At 43.2% G+C, this 15,864-nt stretch overlaps 1 protein-coding gene across 3 annotated transcripts in view; it reads right to left on the bottom strand.

The window, feature by feature from the left end:
- Nucleotides 1–7,195: 7,195 nt before the first annotated feature.
- Nucleotides 7,196–15,864, bottom strand: part of LOC110534636 (uncharacterized) — a 40,113-nt gene continuing 31,444 nt past the window's right edge. For 2 of the 3 annotated variants that reach the window (XM_090187432.1, XM_090187430.1), the window contains exons 4-7: nucleotides 11,766–11,915; nucleotides 11,257–11,368; nucleotides 10,927–11,048; nucleotides 7,196–8,956 (exon numbers count right to left, since the gene is read on the bottom strand). In XM_090187432.1, the coding sequence (XP_090043558.1) occupies nucleotides 8,015–8,956; nucleotides 10,927–11,048; nucleotides 11,257–11,368; nucleotides 11,766–11,915 (1,326 nt within the window). In that variant the 3' untranslated portion in view covers nucleotides 7,196–8,014. Of the gene's footprint in view, nucleotides 8,957–10,926; nucleotides 11,049–11,256; nucleotides 11,369–11,765; nucleotides 11,916–14,731; nucleotides 15,770–15,864 lie in introns of those variants that run through there. The other variant, XM_090187431.1, reaches the window with a different exon arrangement.

Raw genomic sequence — 15,864 nt, 5'->3', positions numbered from 1 at the left:
TAACAAAAAAAGTGGAAAGCCTTTATTACAGCAAAGCAAAGATTAAAACAGACGGATTTGTGAAATGGTTTGCTTGGCATATCGTTGCGTAGCCTCATGGAATCAGTAGGCTATTAAACAGTCAAAACAGGTAACAGAAGCAGGATCTGTCTTATTTCTGTAGGTATATTGATGATTTATAAAGCTAGGCACATTTCACAGTTAGGCTATTGATTATAAACCTAATTAAGTTTGGGTTTTCTCTCCTCACTTTTCTTAGACAATAAGGCAACGGCTGTTTTCTCATCTCGTTCTGCTGCTGCCTCCGGCATTGTTCTCAACACCAATATGCTGGTTAACTTTGCTATTATGCACATAGCAACATGGTCTAGGAAAAGGCACCAATTAAATCCAATTCATGTTTCAAAATCATGGACATCAACCGCTATCCAACAAGGGAGAAAGCGTATTTGTTATTATTTTTGTTAGTGTTGCACCACTGTTTGTTATATAACCACAATTTCAGTAACACTGATGGACTGTGCCATCCACACGGCCTCCACAATGGATCAATCAGGTGTCTTGTAAACCATGAGATACAGCACCAGTCAAAAGTGTGGACACACCTACTCATTCCAGGGTGTTTTCTTTATGTTGACTATTTTCTACATTTTAGAATAATAGTGAAGACATCCAAACTATGAAATAACACATGGAATCATGTAGTAACCAAAAAAAGTGTTAAACAAATCAAAATATATTTTATATTTTTTAACGTAGGGGGGGAGGGTATTAGTATTAGGAATGGTGTTCCTAATGTTTGATATAGTCAGTGTAAGTATTCCTGTATTTCCACTACTGTACTGTCAAAGCAATTATCTAAGTAAGCCTCAGTGATGGCGAATATAAAGTTAGCAATATATTGATTTCATTAACCTTATTTCTGAGGTTATATATTAATATTGGCTATTTGAGTGGGAGAGTGAATGCTCCTGGGCAGCAGGTAGCCTAGCAGTTAGAGTGTTGGGCCAGTAACCAAAAGGTTGCAAGGCAAAAATACATTTGATCTGCCCTTGAGCAAGTCATTTCACCCTAATTGCTGCAAGATCGCCGTCAATAATGTCTGAATCCCTGGTTGCGACTCCACTCTCCGATGGATGTTTATTTTTTATTTATCCCTTATTTTACCAGGTTGACTGAGAACACATTCTCATTTACAGCAACGACCTGGGGAATAATTATAGGGGAGAGGAGTGGGGATGAATGAGCCAATTGGAAGCTGGGGATGATTAGGTGGCCATGATGGTATGAGGGCCAGATTGGGAATTTAGCCAGGACACCGGGGGTTAACACCCCCTACTCTTACGATAAGTGCCTTGGGATCTTTAGTGACCACAGAGAGTCAGGACACCCATTTAACATCCCATCCGAAAGACAGCATCCTACACAGGGCAATGTCCCCAGTCACGGCCCTGGGGCATTGGGATAAAAAGAAATTGACCAGAGGAAATAGTGCCTCCTATTGGCCCTTCATCACCACTTCCAGCAGCATCTGGTCTCCCATCCAGAACCAACCCTGTTTAGCTTCAGAGGCAAACCAGCAATGGGATGCTGATGGTCTCAGGGGGAGTTGGGATATGCAAAAAAAACATGTTTCCAATTCACACCTCACACTCATACAGGTTACCCACTTCTACATGCAGTGAAACAGGACAAATATAACACTCCCTATTTGACCTTTTGTATCAGATGTAGACAATGTCCCCATGCTCCCTAACAGCCTTCATTGCTGGGATCAGTTATTTTCTCCTCTGGCGCACAGCTTCAGAGTAGTCCTCGTTTAGGAAGATGTTGGTTCCTCTCAAGTTCTTGGCTCTCTCCAGGACATCCACCTTGTCCTTGTTCCTCAGGAACTTAATCACTACTGGTGATATATTTTCCAGTCCTGTGGGCGTGCTTAACCTCAATCTTTCTTGATCCAAAATGCAACTTTTCATCAATCATTTTCCTCACTTTCTCCTCAGACTCCATCCAGTTCTCATGTGGAGACTGTGGGATTCCACCCACAACGATGTCATTTTTCCTTGACTGTCCTTCTAGGTACTCCCATTTCCCTGTAATTATCAACATCGATTCACAGACAGTGTTGTCATCTTTTCTCTTGGAATCAGAGTTAGTTATGTTGCAGCCGTCTTTTTTCCCAACTCATCAATCTCTCCCTCGGAGAAATGCACTGTTTTTCAGGCCATGAACCTCTCTGGTCAGATTGTCCATTCTTGAATTTACCAGTATTCGGACAAAACTATTTTCCTGCAGTTGTAACAGAGCCTTGTAGAATTATTTTTGTTGGTTTAAATGTCATAATAGCAGCGTAGGCTATCGTTGGTATACCACGTAGTTCCAGCCCCGTCAGTTCACCCTTCACACATGCACTTACAGCCCAGTTCAGTACATTGACTGTCTATTTATCTAATTTTTCTAATTGGGGGAAATCCCGTGGGATCTGTTCTCTACAACAAAGAGGAATGTGAACTAAACTATCTTTCATGACCACCTGCTCTGCTGAAATGCAGTACATTTAGCAAATTTAACTATCTGAATATATAATTTGTTGCCATTTTGCGTTGTATTGTAACATGCTGTTAGATACCTGCAAGGGATAAGATAGTTGGGTGTGGATAATCTTTCTACAATGAGTTAGCAAGTCGGAAATGTCAAAGTTTCCTAGTGCCGATTAGCACCTGAACGCTGCATTATTCTTGCTAGGTCTTGCTTATTCTTGCTGGCTTCTCAGAGGTCTGCTAACGTTAGCCAACAAGCTAACTGTATGATTTTTCACTCAAATAGCCTCCAGTGTTTCGTTTGGAAATTTCTCAAAGCCAGAAAGAAAACAGGGCATAGCCCCACCTGTTTAGCAAAAACAGTTGGGGCTCTTTTTTGTGCCTGTTTTGCATGTTATTTTGGCATTAATACATGTCACATATCAGTTTGCAAACAATGTAAAATAAATAAATAATTTAGTTAATAAATAATTTAGTTAATAAAGCCGCATACAAACATTATCTCTTTTTTGCTTTCTTGAGTAAGGCAGCTCCAAAATGCAGGTGTTTCAGCCTAGCTCAGTGCTTTCTGTGATGGTGGGTCAGCCAGCGGATAATACGGAGGGGTTGGTAATGTTCTCTAGTTGCGCCGTGATTGGCTCAGTGTTCTGTCACTCATGGGGACACTATGTCACCGCAAAATCTAAGGGTAGAGCTCGAAAATGCAAGCCCCTTGGGTGCTGCCATAGAGTTACATTAGATGTGCCCATCCAAGAAGGCTCATAATGAAGAGAAATAGTTGTTAGGAATCAGTAGCTAACTGCAAGCATTGCAAAGCAATCACTAGCCTGCTATTCAGTGGAGTGGGTGTGTGGTCCAATTCTGGGTTTAAGGGTTTAAGGGTCTCTTTACCAAGCTGAATAAACATTCAACATTGGCCATTCTGTCAATCCAGCATGACTTCTGCCCCGCTGGAAACTCAGAACTGGGAAGGTAACTGGGAACTCGGGGAAAAAACAAGCTCTGACTGGGGAAAATACATTTTGAATGGTCTTCCAACTCGGAATTGCAAGTCGAGAACTTGTGCATCTTTCTAGAGCTCCAACCTGAATATCACTGATGTCCTTATGATTCGACATCGTTTTTTTCCGAGTTCCCAGTTTTCTTGAAAGCACCATAAATCCATAAAATGACGACAAAGTTTGATGACAACATTTTCCCATGAAAGACCGCTTGCGCCTCCTTCCTGTGAGCACAGCACAAGGTGAGTCCAAAAATGTATTGTATGCTGCTGCATAAATTATGAAATATGCCAGGGAAATATGTATACTGTAGCTAAGAAAGTAATACTAAGTGCATGTTGTGTAGTTAGTAGCCCATGTGCCTCACCACAATAATTTGGTCCCCTTTCCCATCATAATTTAGCCTACTGTTTCTGACTTGGTTGTGCACATGTAGCCTATAGCCTGTTTTAGAGAAATGTTATCATCAAATAAGAGCTTTCATTGTCTGCTTATATGCCCCCTTTATTTATCCTACAGTTCTGACTTGGTGTACAGCGAGAATACTGTAAGAACGACCCATGTTCTGAATTCTGTCACGGTACATTTCAAAAGTGCTGAACAAATAGTTAAATTTACTATGTCCGTCCTAGCTCGCTTATTAATGTCTTTAATCGAAATTACAGATTGACTCTTATCCGCTCATCGTCCCCTTATACCATAGTTTGTACATCTCAATTGTCTGTAGAAACCACATTTGTTTAAGTAGGTCAGCCATATCAGCTGTTTTTTTTAAAGGCAGTAAATGAGGCTGAATGAACTTGCTGCCAGACAAGGCTCCGCTGATAGTCAGGTGAAGCAGTAAGAAGGTGTTGGGACTGCTGTTGGGACTCTGCTGTTGGGACAGCTCTGTGTAGGCCATAACAGTTTGTGGGCACCGTTTGTCACCGTTATAGTGCATGTATTGTTTAGTGCTGTGTTGTGGCTTTGCTGGCATGCATCTAAAAACGGAATTTTTTAGTTTGCCCCACCAAGATTTACATGCTAAAATCTCCACTGGAAACAATATATCCACAAAAAAAGTATAATTACATCAACTTTTCAAAGCGCTGGTAGTGCATTCAGATTTCTAGCACCTGAAGTATGCACAGAACCATGTAAACACGCGCACGATGTCTGGCATGTATTTTCTTCTTGTGCGCATGTTTCAGGTGCTAAGAATCTGTACGCACTACCAGCGCTTAATTTAGTGAGCCACCTACTGTGTGGGATAGAAACAGGATTCCAAAAAACAGAACCGATGTTGGGGGGGATATTCAAACAAACAACCAAAAAATACATGAAATTAAACAAGTGTATTTTTTAAACATACTTGTATCCAAAACAGAATGTAAGTATCCAGTTTCAGTTGAGCAAAGTCATATATATTGAACAAAAATATAAACACAGAATATAAAGTGTTTCATGAGCTGAAATAAAAGATTCCAGAAATGTTTCATACGTGCGTATGAAGCTTATTTCTCAAATGTTGTGCCAATTTTTTTTACATCCCTGTCAGTGAGCATTTCTCCTTTGCCAAGATAATTCACCCACCTGACAAGTGTGGTATATCAAGAAGCTGATTAAACAGCCACACTTGTCAATGTGCAGTTTTGTCACAGAACACAATGCCACAGATGTCTCAAGTTTTGAAGGAGCATGCAATTGGCTGGCTGACTGCAGGAATGTCCACCAGAGCTGTTGCTAGAGAATTGAATGTTCATTTCTCTACCATAAGACACCTCCAATGTAATTTTTTTGAAAATGTGGCAGTATGTCTAACCGGCCTTACAAACGCAGACCACGTGTAGCCATGACAGCCCAGCATCTCCCCCTCTGGCTTCTTCACCACCTGCGGGATTATCTGAAACCGTGGGTTTGCACACCCAAAGAAATTCTGCATAAACTGTCTCAGGGAATCTCATCTGCGTGCTCATCGTCCTCACCAGGGTCTTGACCTGACTGCAGTTTGGCGTCGTAACCGACTTCAGTGGGCAAATGCTCACCTTCGATGGCCACTGGCATGCTGGAGAAGTGTGCTCTTTATGGATTAATCCCGGTTTCAACTGTACCAAGCAGATTTCAGACAGCGTGTATGGCGCTGTGTGGGAAAGCGGTTTGCTGATGTCAACGTTGTGAACGGAGTGCCCCGTGGTGGCAGTGGGGTTATGCTATGGGCAGGCATAAGCTACGGACAACAAACACAACTGCATTTTATTGATTGCAATTTGAATGCGCAGGGATACTGTAACGAGATTCTGAGGCCCATTGTCGTGCCATTCATCCGCCGCCATCACCATCATGTTTCAGCATGATAATGCATGGCCCCATGTTGCAAGGATCTGTACACAATTCCTAGAAGCTGAAAATGTCCCAGTTCTTTCATGGCCTGCATACTCACCAGACATGTCACCCGTTGAGCATGTTTGGGATGCTCTGGATCGACGTGTACGACAGCGTGTTCCAGTTCACGCCAATATCCAGCAATTTCGCAGAGCCATTAAAGAGGAATGGGACAACATTCCACAGGCCACAATCAACAGCCTGATCAACTCTATGCAAAGGAGATGTCGTGCTGTATGAGGAAAATGGTGGTCACACCAGATACTGACTGGTTTTCTGATCCACGCCCTTACTTTTTTTTAAAGGTATCTGTGACCAACAGATGCATATCTGTATTCTCAGTTTTTTATTGACTGATATCCTTATATGAACTGTAACTCAATAAAACCTTTGAAATTGTTGCATGTTGCGTTTATATTGTTGTTCAGTACACTTGGTGTTACCTTAGATTTTAAACTGTCATGGTCAAAACATATATATTCAATGGTTGTAAAGATGGAGAGTGGTCTGTCTGTGATAAAGAGATGCTTTCTTTTTTTGACACTACACTCCACAAAGCAAGTCCTGCAGGCTCTAGTTTGATCTTATCTTGATTATTGTCCGGTTATATGGTCAAGTGCTGCAAAGAAGGACCTAGTTAAGCTGCGACTGGCCCAGAGCGGAACATTTTGCTCTTCATTGTAATCAGAGGGCTAATATCTATACTATGCATGCCAGTCTCTCTTGTCTAAGAGTCGAGGAAAGACTGACTGCGTCACTTGTTTTTATAACAAACAATGTGTAAGGAAATTCCAAATTGCTTGCATAGTAAAATTACACACAGCACTGACACACACACTTACCCCACCAGACATACCACCACAGTTCTTTTCACAGTTCCCAGGTCCAGAACAAATTCAAGGAAATGTACTGTATTATACAGAGCCATGATTGCACGGAACTCCATTCAATTTCATATAGCGCAAGTGAACAGCAAACCTGGCTATCAAAAAACAAATACAGCAACACCTCACGAAACAACGCCTCTCCCCCATGTGACCTACTTGTTGTGTGGATGTACTAACGTGTGTGTAACTGATAGATGCACGCTCACGTTAATGTTTTTAAATATATGTAAATTGTCTTTGGTCTGTAATGTCTTTTTCGTTACGTGTCGGACCACAGTAAGACTAACGTTCACCATTGGTGTCGGCTAATGGGGATCCTAATAAAATAAAATCCTCTTCATGATAACTACAGTATCTTTCAAGCGGAGAGCAGACTTGTTTAGAAAGAACAGTGTGTTAGTAAGAATAGAGTAGAAAAGAGTATGACTTTATTCCATCTACATCACCTCAGTATGGTAAATATTCAACTTTGTTTTGTAAAACACCCCTCATTTTGACTGTCACAGACGTCACAAACGACTTCAATGATGGCCGTCTCAGACTGAAGTACGTAGCGAACGATAGAGCAGCGGAATAATTCAGTTTGATTTGTCAGGCAATGACTTGTGTGGCTGGGGAAATCAATTATTGAGTGGCAATGTTTGCTACAACCATTGGAGATCCATAACAATAATACACATAAACGATATGGAAGATGATAGACGGGAGGATGAAAAATATCTGATTAAGGCGAACTCTTACCTACTACCCAGTGCCATGGGAGGGTTATAGGGGAAAGGGGCACAGTAAGGGGTTGTTTTTGGACCTCTTCCCCAATGAAAGCGACCTCGGGGTCATCTCATCTCACCTGACTTGTTATAAAAAGAGGGTGTATTTTGATCACCTATTTTTAGTAAATAAAGGAACAGGTACAACCGGATTGTGTGTGTGTGTGTGTGTGGGGAGGGGGGTGTTGTAAAAAAAGAGGGACATATTTATTATGAATAGAACATAGGCAAAACCAAATTCAGAGGGGGAGTATAGTGTTGCTCTTCAGTAACATGACAGTGTTTTGGCTATGCTAGCACACCAAACAACAAGTCTGTATCATGAGAGTTTACCCAGATGCTCAACTGAGGGACTTGGTAATCCCCCCAAAACTCCAGGACTTTTCACATGATAACTATAATATTTCAGCTAAATAATAGTTTCCAGATATCTCCTGTGTACATCTCAAGACCCAATGCTATGATTGCTCCCTGTTGTGGACACTCCTATGTCTGATAAGATAACTCAGGAATGAGAAGCTCTTGTAACACAGCTTACACTTGAAGGGCCTCTCCTTGATGTGAATGGTTTGGTGCTTCTTCACATAGGTCGCCTTTGCAAAGCGCTTCCCACACGTGGGGCAGGTGTACGGCTTGTCTTCGTCTGTGCTAATGCTCGGCCTCCCATGTTGTGACCCAATGACACCAGAGGAGGTAGAAGCAGGAGCCACCGCCCCCAGGTGGTTAGTCTTTGAGCTCCCTCCTTGACCTCTAGCCATTGTTTGGGTGTTGTTGGGATTGTGTGCTGTGTTATAGGCTAGGTACCTCTTGTGATGAACATCCATCCTGACCCTGTCTGTATTGGTGGGGTAACCATGAGGTAACTGAGGAAGGCTAGACCCAGACCCAGGACTTCTATGAACCCAGTCACCAGGCATTAGACAAGACCCTGAAGGTGAAGACAGACTTGCTGCTAGACTATCACCCGGGGGGTCTCCCACCACTCTCTGTAAAGGCTGAAGCTCAGGGTGACCTGCTCTGTTCATTATGGATATTGTGGTGTTTGTATCATAGGAACAGGAGGGTCTATCTCTATCAGCCCCAGGTCCTGCTTCATCCCTGCACTGAGACTGTGAAGAGAAGGGTCTGGGCTGCGGACTGGATTCCTGACTGGAGCCTCTGTCTCTCTGATGACCACCAGGACTGAGGTTGTTCAGACCACCTGTCCACTGGTTGTGTTCTGTGTGTTGGTGGAGTCTCGGTCCCTCGCAATTCCGTCTCCGTTCCGACTCGGGAAGGAAGATCGATGGCTCCTGATTCAGGGTCCTGATCAGGAGCCAGGGCTTGTGACCAGCCGCTTCAGAGGTCCAGTCTCTCCTGCCAGCAACACCAGATATCAGCAGGTCTTCATGGACTGCAGACTGTAAACACAAATTGTACAGAAGAGCATATCAAAAGTTTATGAAAGAAACTCTTTGCTGTTACACACAAAAACATGACATGATAATTATCAAATGTTAACCACAGTCAAGTCCGTCTCGAACACTGATTCAAGTACCTAACAGTATGGAGCCAAAAACTGTCTATATGAGTTGATTCAAGTTGATTTTCTGCTGGTGTATCCTGAGGTACACTACATGACCAAAAGTATGTGGACACCTGCTCGTCAAACATCTCATTCCGAAATCATGGGCATTAATATGGAGTTGATCCCCTCCTTGCTGCTATAACAGCCTCCACTCTTCTGGGAAGGCTTTCCACTAGATGTTGGAACATTGCTGCGGGGACTGGCTTCCATTCAGCCACAAGCGCATTAGTGAGGTCGGGCACTGATGTTGGGCGATTAGGCCTGGCTTGCAGTAGGTGTTCCAATTCATCCCAAACGTGTTAGATGGGGTTGAGGTCAGGGCTTTGTGCAGGCTAGTCAAGTTCTTCCATAGCGATCTTGACAAACCATTTCTGTATGGACCTCACTTTGTGCATTGTCCTGCTGAAACAGGAAAGGGCCCCAAACTGTTGCCACAAAGTTTAGAATGTCATTGTATGCTACATCGTTAAAATTCCCCTTCACTGAAAGTAAGGGGCCTTGCCCGAACCATGAAAAACAGCCCCAGACCATTATTCCTCCTCCACCTAACTTTACAGTTGGCACTACGCATTGGGACAGGTAGCGTTCTCCTGGCATCCACCAAACCCAGATTTGCCGTTGGACTGCCAGATGGTAACGTGTGATTCATTACTCCAGAGAATGCGTTTCCAGTGCACCAGAGTCCAATGGCTGCGAGCTTTACACAACTTCAGCAGACACTTGGCATTGCGCATGGTGATCTTAGGCTTGTGCGCAGCTGCTCGGCCATGGAAACCCATTTCATGAATCTTCCAATGGAACAGTTCATGTGCTGAAGTTGCTTCCAGAGGATGTTTGAAACTCGGTAGGGAGTGTTGCAACTGAGGACAGATTATTTTTACGCGCTACGTGCTTTCAGCACTCTGCGGCCCCGTTCTGTGAGCTTGTGTAGCCCACTCCTTCACGGCTGATCCGTTGTTGCTACTAGACGTTTCTACATCACAATAAGAGCACTTACGGTTGACAGGGGCAGCTCTAGCTGGGCAGAAATTTGACGATTTGACTTGTTGGAAAGGTGGCATCTTATGACGGTGCCATATTGAAAGTCACTGAGCTTTTCCGTAAGGCCATTCTACTGCCAATGTTTGTCTATAGAGATTGCATGGCTGTGTGCTCAATTTTATACACCTGTCATAACGGGTGTGGCTAAAATAGCCTAATCCACTAATTTGAAGGTGTGTCCACATACTTTTGTATGTATAGTGTAGCTCCTCTGAAAACCTGCAGTGCCTACAAGTGAACAGCCTCTCTCTCGTGTGGACCTTCAGGTGCATTTTCAGCAGTCGCGCTGATGGGAAAACCTTTCCTCACACTGGGGAAGCCTAAGGGTTTCTCCTGTGTGGACTCCCATTTGCCTCTTCAGGTTGGAGGAGTGTGAAAAACTGTCCTTGCACAGTTGGCAGCCTAACCAGGAAGTGTCTGTGTTGTCGTAGGGTCCATGTTCCTGTTGATAGATCCTATAGAAGGCAGGCTGAAGGCAGCACCTGGTAGGGGGTTAACCTGAGGCGCCATCAGTCTCTCTGAATCACAACTATAGGAGCAGGACAGAGCATCGCTAGCCGAGTCTGTGTCTGTTCTCTCCAGCCGAATACAGACACCTCCCCGTCCCCGCAGACCAAATCTATGCCTCACTCTGGTCTCAGCCAGTCTGTTGTCATGGAGACTATGATCGGCTGTTGTTTTGTGTTCGACTGTCTGTTTCTGGTTGTGGTTAACAGTGTTGTTCCCCAGCCCAGAGTTTAGGATGCTGTCCCATCCACTGACCTCCACTATGTCACCTCTGGTCCTGGCCTGCTCAGTGATGTCGTCCCCCGGGCTATTGACTGCACCCGTCTGGGAATCCAAGATGGCCCCCCAGTCTCCTCTGTTAGCCTCCAGCCAACCACCTGCAGGAAGAGGTCAGAAAATCTTAAAAACATGGAAGATAACTCTGCATAAATGTTTTTATAACATACATTATAATGTGGGTTTTTGTATGTAAACATAAGTTGTATTGATTTAATTTTATGAATAAAGAAAAAAATAATAGCCAGGTGCATCACTATTCCCATTGAAGTGTATCTATTATGTTCTGTATATGTATGTCTCCCTTACCTTGCTCCCCCATCTTTAGTCCACTCAGCAGGTCAATGTTCTCTGGTCCATCTTCTATTGTCTCCTCTTTGACTATCAGCAGATCAGGCTTCCCATCCTCCATGTCTACTGACTGTAAGAGATACAGAGTGTGAGGATGTTGGATCAAGAAATCGAATATGAGCACCCTGCTATGGAGCATCTTCTGATCATGCAATGAGGGATTGCTATAAGTACTATGCGAACTTTAGTTGATTTGATACTATGCAAATAACTTGATTACTTGACACTTAATGGTTTGGTCATTCAAAGGCATGGTCCCACACTTAAGACAAAATAAATCAAGACCTGGGGCCATATCCACAAAGCGCTGATCAAGGATCAGGTCCCCCCATATGTGTAAATAGGTCTTATTCATTTTTATCTAAAGGAGTTAAACTGATCCTAGATCAGCACTCCCACTCTGAGAGGCTTTGTGGATACGGGCCCTGAACGAATACCATTCAGACAGTAGTTTACAGTGGGCTCACCTCATTGAGACTGTGTGTGGTCCTGTTCTGCTCAGCTGGTTCCACGGTGGGTTCAGGAGGTGGTGTCGGATGGTTTTCCTCCTCAGGGTTCCCCAGACCCTCCTCATACCCCTCCTCCTTCACCAGCAGCACCTCTGGACCCTCCTCCTCCTGGAAGAGACAGGTGATACAGATTACACATACATACACTCCCTCAGGTACGTGCACACAGGTAATAAACACAGTCAACATGGAGTGTTTACCCATCCCCACTATGTTTGAGTCCTATACTGTAGTTACAGAATGACTTTGTTGCTAAACCCATCATGGTGGACATAAATATGTGGGTAAAAATGAGTCATCAGACAAACCTGACTAAACTATTTTGACGTGTACAGTAGGTGTTTGTTAGTGTGCAGGTATATTTATTTATATTTAAGTGTATATTGGTTATAAAGCGCTGTTGGGTGTATGCAGAATAGGGTGAGATCAGATGTGATGTATATTAAAGACAGTTTCAATGAAAGTCTTAGAATGAAAAGTCCCATTTTGTGTTCATTAAACATAAACAAGTGTTGAATACACCATGTGAAAACCACACCAACACGTCTCTCTGCGTGCCTGGCAGACATCTCAGCTTGGATGTCAGCCCACGATCTCAAGTTCAACCTCGACAAGACGGAGCTGCTTATCTTCCCGGGGAAGGCCTGCCCGCTCCAAGACCTCTCCATCACGGTTGAAAACTCCACGGGATAGGCCGTCTTGTGTAAATAAGAATTTGTTCTTAACTGACTTGCCTAGTTAAATAAAGATTACATTAACATTTTCTTTTAGAAATAAGTCAGTCTCATCTAAAACAGAGTTGAAAAAAAAACAACGTTTTTTTAAACGTTTTATTATTTTGCTTTTTGGTCTTAATTTAAGGTTAGGGTTAGGCAAAAGTTTAGCATTGTGACAAAGGTTAGGTTTAAAATAACATTTTAATAAAGATACATTTTAGAAATAGGCTGAGTTTCTGACTTTGTGGCTGTGGTAACAACCTAGAATTAGCTTGACCCCGAGTTAGTACCCTGGTGACAGACTGCTTCATCAACAATGGTAAATGTGTGTTATGTTAAAAAAAATACCCGGTTTGATAAGCTGGTAGCTTCATTACTCAGCCAAGCAGATACAAGTAGTAGATCATTTTGGTTGTGAAGTGCATTATCAAAAGCGTTCTCCTCTCTTTATAACAAAATGCAATTAACCCCTTGGCTGTCTATTGTATAACGCTGTCACAGGCCCTCCCAGTCAACCCCACCTCATGATATGAGGAAGTCAATTGTTTATAAGGATTGCCTGCTGCAGTTGTTTGAGAAATGTCCAGTTTGCAGCCGAACAGCCAACATACAGAAGACCAGCAAGGGGACCCTCAACATCACGCAGACATGCGCTCGCTGTGAGCATTCCTATAAATTGAACAGGGAGGACACTTGAATCAGGTTGGTCAAATTTGACCTGGTCAAAACTGTTTAGCCATTTTTTCCCCCCAATTCACCATCATAACCTAGCCTGGTGGAACCAGCCTGATCGCTGCGTTTACCATTCTATTTTACGTCACATATATCTGAAGTGAAATAGAAAGACATACTCAGCGATCAGGTTGGTTCCACCACGCTAATCATAACCACTATTGATAATGTAATCAGTGCTCTGTGTGTGTTTGTATCAATGGAGGCTGCGGAGTGGAGGACGACTCATAATAACGGCGCGCGAATGGTAAGTTTGATGTATTTGATACCATTCAACTTAATCCAGTCCAGCTGTTACCATGAGCCCATCCCGCCAATTAAGGTGCCACCAACCTGATCTACAATGGCAAAGACCTCACCTCCAGCGTCACCTCGTTTGCTCAACAACGGTTGTCGATAGGTAGACCATAATTAGGCAGGTTTAGTCTGACCTGTTAAAACTTCAACACAGTATGTTTGTCAGATATCACCAAACCTAACTGCCATTGGTAATAGAACAGTGACTGTGTATACGTTGACAGATGCATCTATGGAGCCATCACTTGGAGACTTGCAAGATGATGTGATGGAGTCCTGACCGACAGACGGGCTTGATACTGACGTCTCTGAATGGACAGAGACCTGGCACTCGGCATAAAAATGTTACTAGATACCATTTCATTCAATAATTAAAAAAAGACAATGCAAGGAAAAGTTATCAGTCAATATGGGGAGGGAGAAACTGTGTATTCTGCACCAGGTTCAGGGAACTCCTGTTTTATACGGGACACGACACAGGAAGGTATGACCACTGACATGTTTGCTAAGGCAGCCACATTACCGCCAGACAAAATGCAGATAGGCAGTGTATCTGTATCGGCTGGGAACGACAATGAAAGGTCAAAGGTTCACATTGTTATATTAGCAGAATACTGCTTCTTTGGTTTTATTTAAAGTGTTGTTTATTCTACATGGACATGTTACTACATTTGAAAGTTATCAAAATACTTAGTTTAGAATATTTACATAAATTTAGCAATCACATTTTTACACTGTAGGCTACTGACCTATTCAAAGCTTCCTCCAGCATCTCACCATACATCTATCATCTGCCTGTAGTTGTTGTACTCAACAAGCAGGAGGTTTGTTTGTTGTGAGGGGGGGGGGGGCTGCTGCAGTCAAGGTTCTGACATATGAGTGTGTCTTGGTGGTGGCAAGGACAAACACAAGAAACACCCACATTAAACCACACCCCCCCAAGCCATCTCAAGTATGGCTTCCGTCATGGCCGACAGCATTTCTTGAGGAGCAAGTTAAAAAAACGACGCCAAATCAGCAGCTGCAATTCCCCCTGAATGTTGAGCCCTGATTTACTACGACTTTGATACTTGGTTCTCACCCAGCCATCTTAAGATGAATGCACTGATTGTAAGTCGCTCTGGATAAGAGCATCTGCTAAATGACTAAAATGTAAATGAAATGTCTCAACTAAAACTCTGCACAAACTTGATATCTCCATTTATTTTTTAATTAAAAAGTATCTTGGGGTAAAAAATTAAGTAATTGAACGGAAGTAATGAAAACAGGCATTTGTGAACATCATATAGCAGAGTACAAAAATAATATGTAACAGTCTCTTTAGGCTTCTACACTGTGTACAAAACATTAGGAATACTCATTATTTCCTTGACAGACTGACCAGGTGACGCCAGGTGAGAGCTATGACCACTTATTGAAGTCACTTGTTAAATCCACATCAATCAGTGTAGATGAAGGGGAGGAGACAGGTCAAAGAAGGATTTTTAAGCCTTGAGACAATTGAGACATGGATTGTGTAGGTGTGCCATTGAGGGTTAATGGGAAAGACGAATTGAGGCTGTTCTGAGGGCAAAAGGAGGTGCAACTCAATATTAGGAAGGTGTTCCTAATGTTTTGTACACTTAGTGTATATGCCTTATGTATCACAATGTCTGTATGCAATATTCTACCCAGGAATAGTCGACACTGAAATCTGTTTATTAATCTTGTTATTCCAAATGCGTTTGTAGATCTTTAAAAAAAAAGTATCTTCTTTATGCAGGGTTTGATCTAAACATCACAAGCTATCGAGTGGAATGATTCTTTTCTATGTTATAGAGTAGAATGTTTTTTCTGCTGGTGTATCCTGAGATAGCTCCTTTCTGAGAACCTCTTCCCACAGTGCGTACAGGCGAACGGTCTTTCTCCCATGTGGACCTTCAGGTGCATCTTCAGGTTGCCAGCCAGGGAGAACCTCTTCTCACACTGGGGGCAGCTGAATGGTTTCTCCCCTGTGTGGACCCTCTGGTGCCTCTTCAGATCACCAGACTGGGAGAACCTCTTCTCACACTGGCTACAGCTGAAGGGTTTCATCCCTGTGTGGACCCTCTGATGGATCTCCACCTTCTGGGGGCAGCTGAAGCCTTTGTTGCAGAACTTACAGAGGAACACCTTCTCTTGACTATTGTCTGATGTCGGTCCCCCTCCCCACGCCCTTTGGTCCTCTGAGTTCAATACCTGATCGAAAAGGACACAGCCGTGTGAATCAGAAGGTGCCATTGATGTGGACACTGGGTCGCTTTCCCTGAAAGAGTGTAAAGGGGAGTTGGTGG

The sequence above is a fragment of the Oncorhynchus mykiss genome, chromosome 10 (assembly GCF_057628025.1).
Source record: "Oncorhynchus mykiss isolate SJ-2025 chromosome 10, ASM5762802v1, whole genome shotgun sequence".
NCBI lineage: Eukaryota > Metazoa > Chordata > Actinopteri > Salmoniformes > Salmonidae > Oncorhynchus > Oncorhynchus mykiss.
This window is presented reverse-complemented; position numbering and strand designations above follow the sequence as displayed.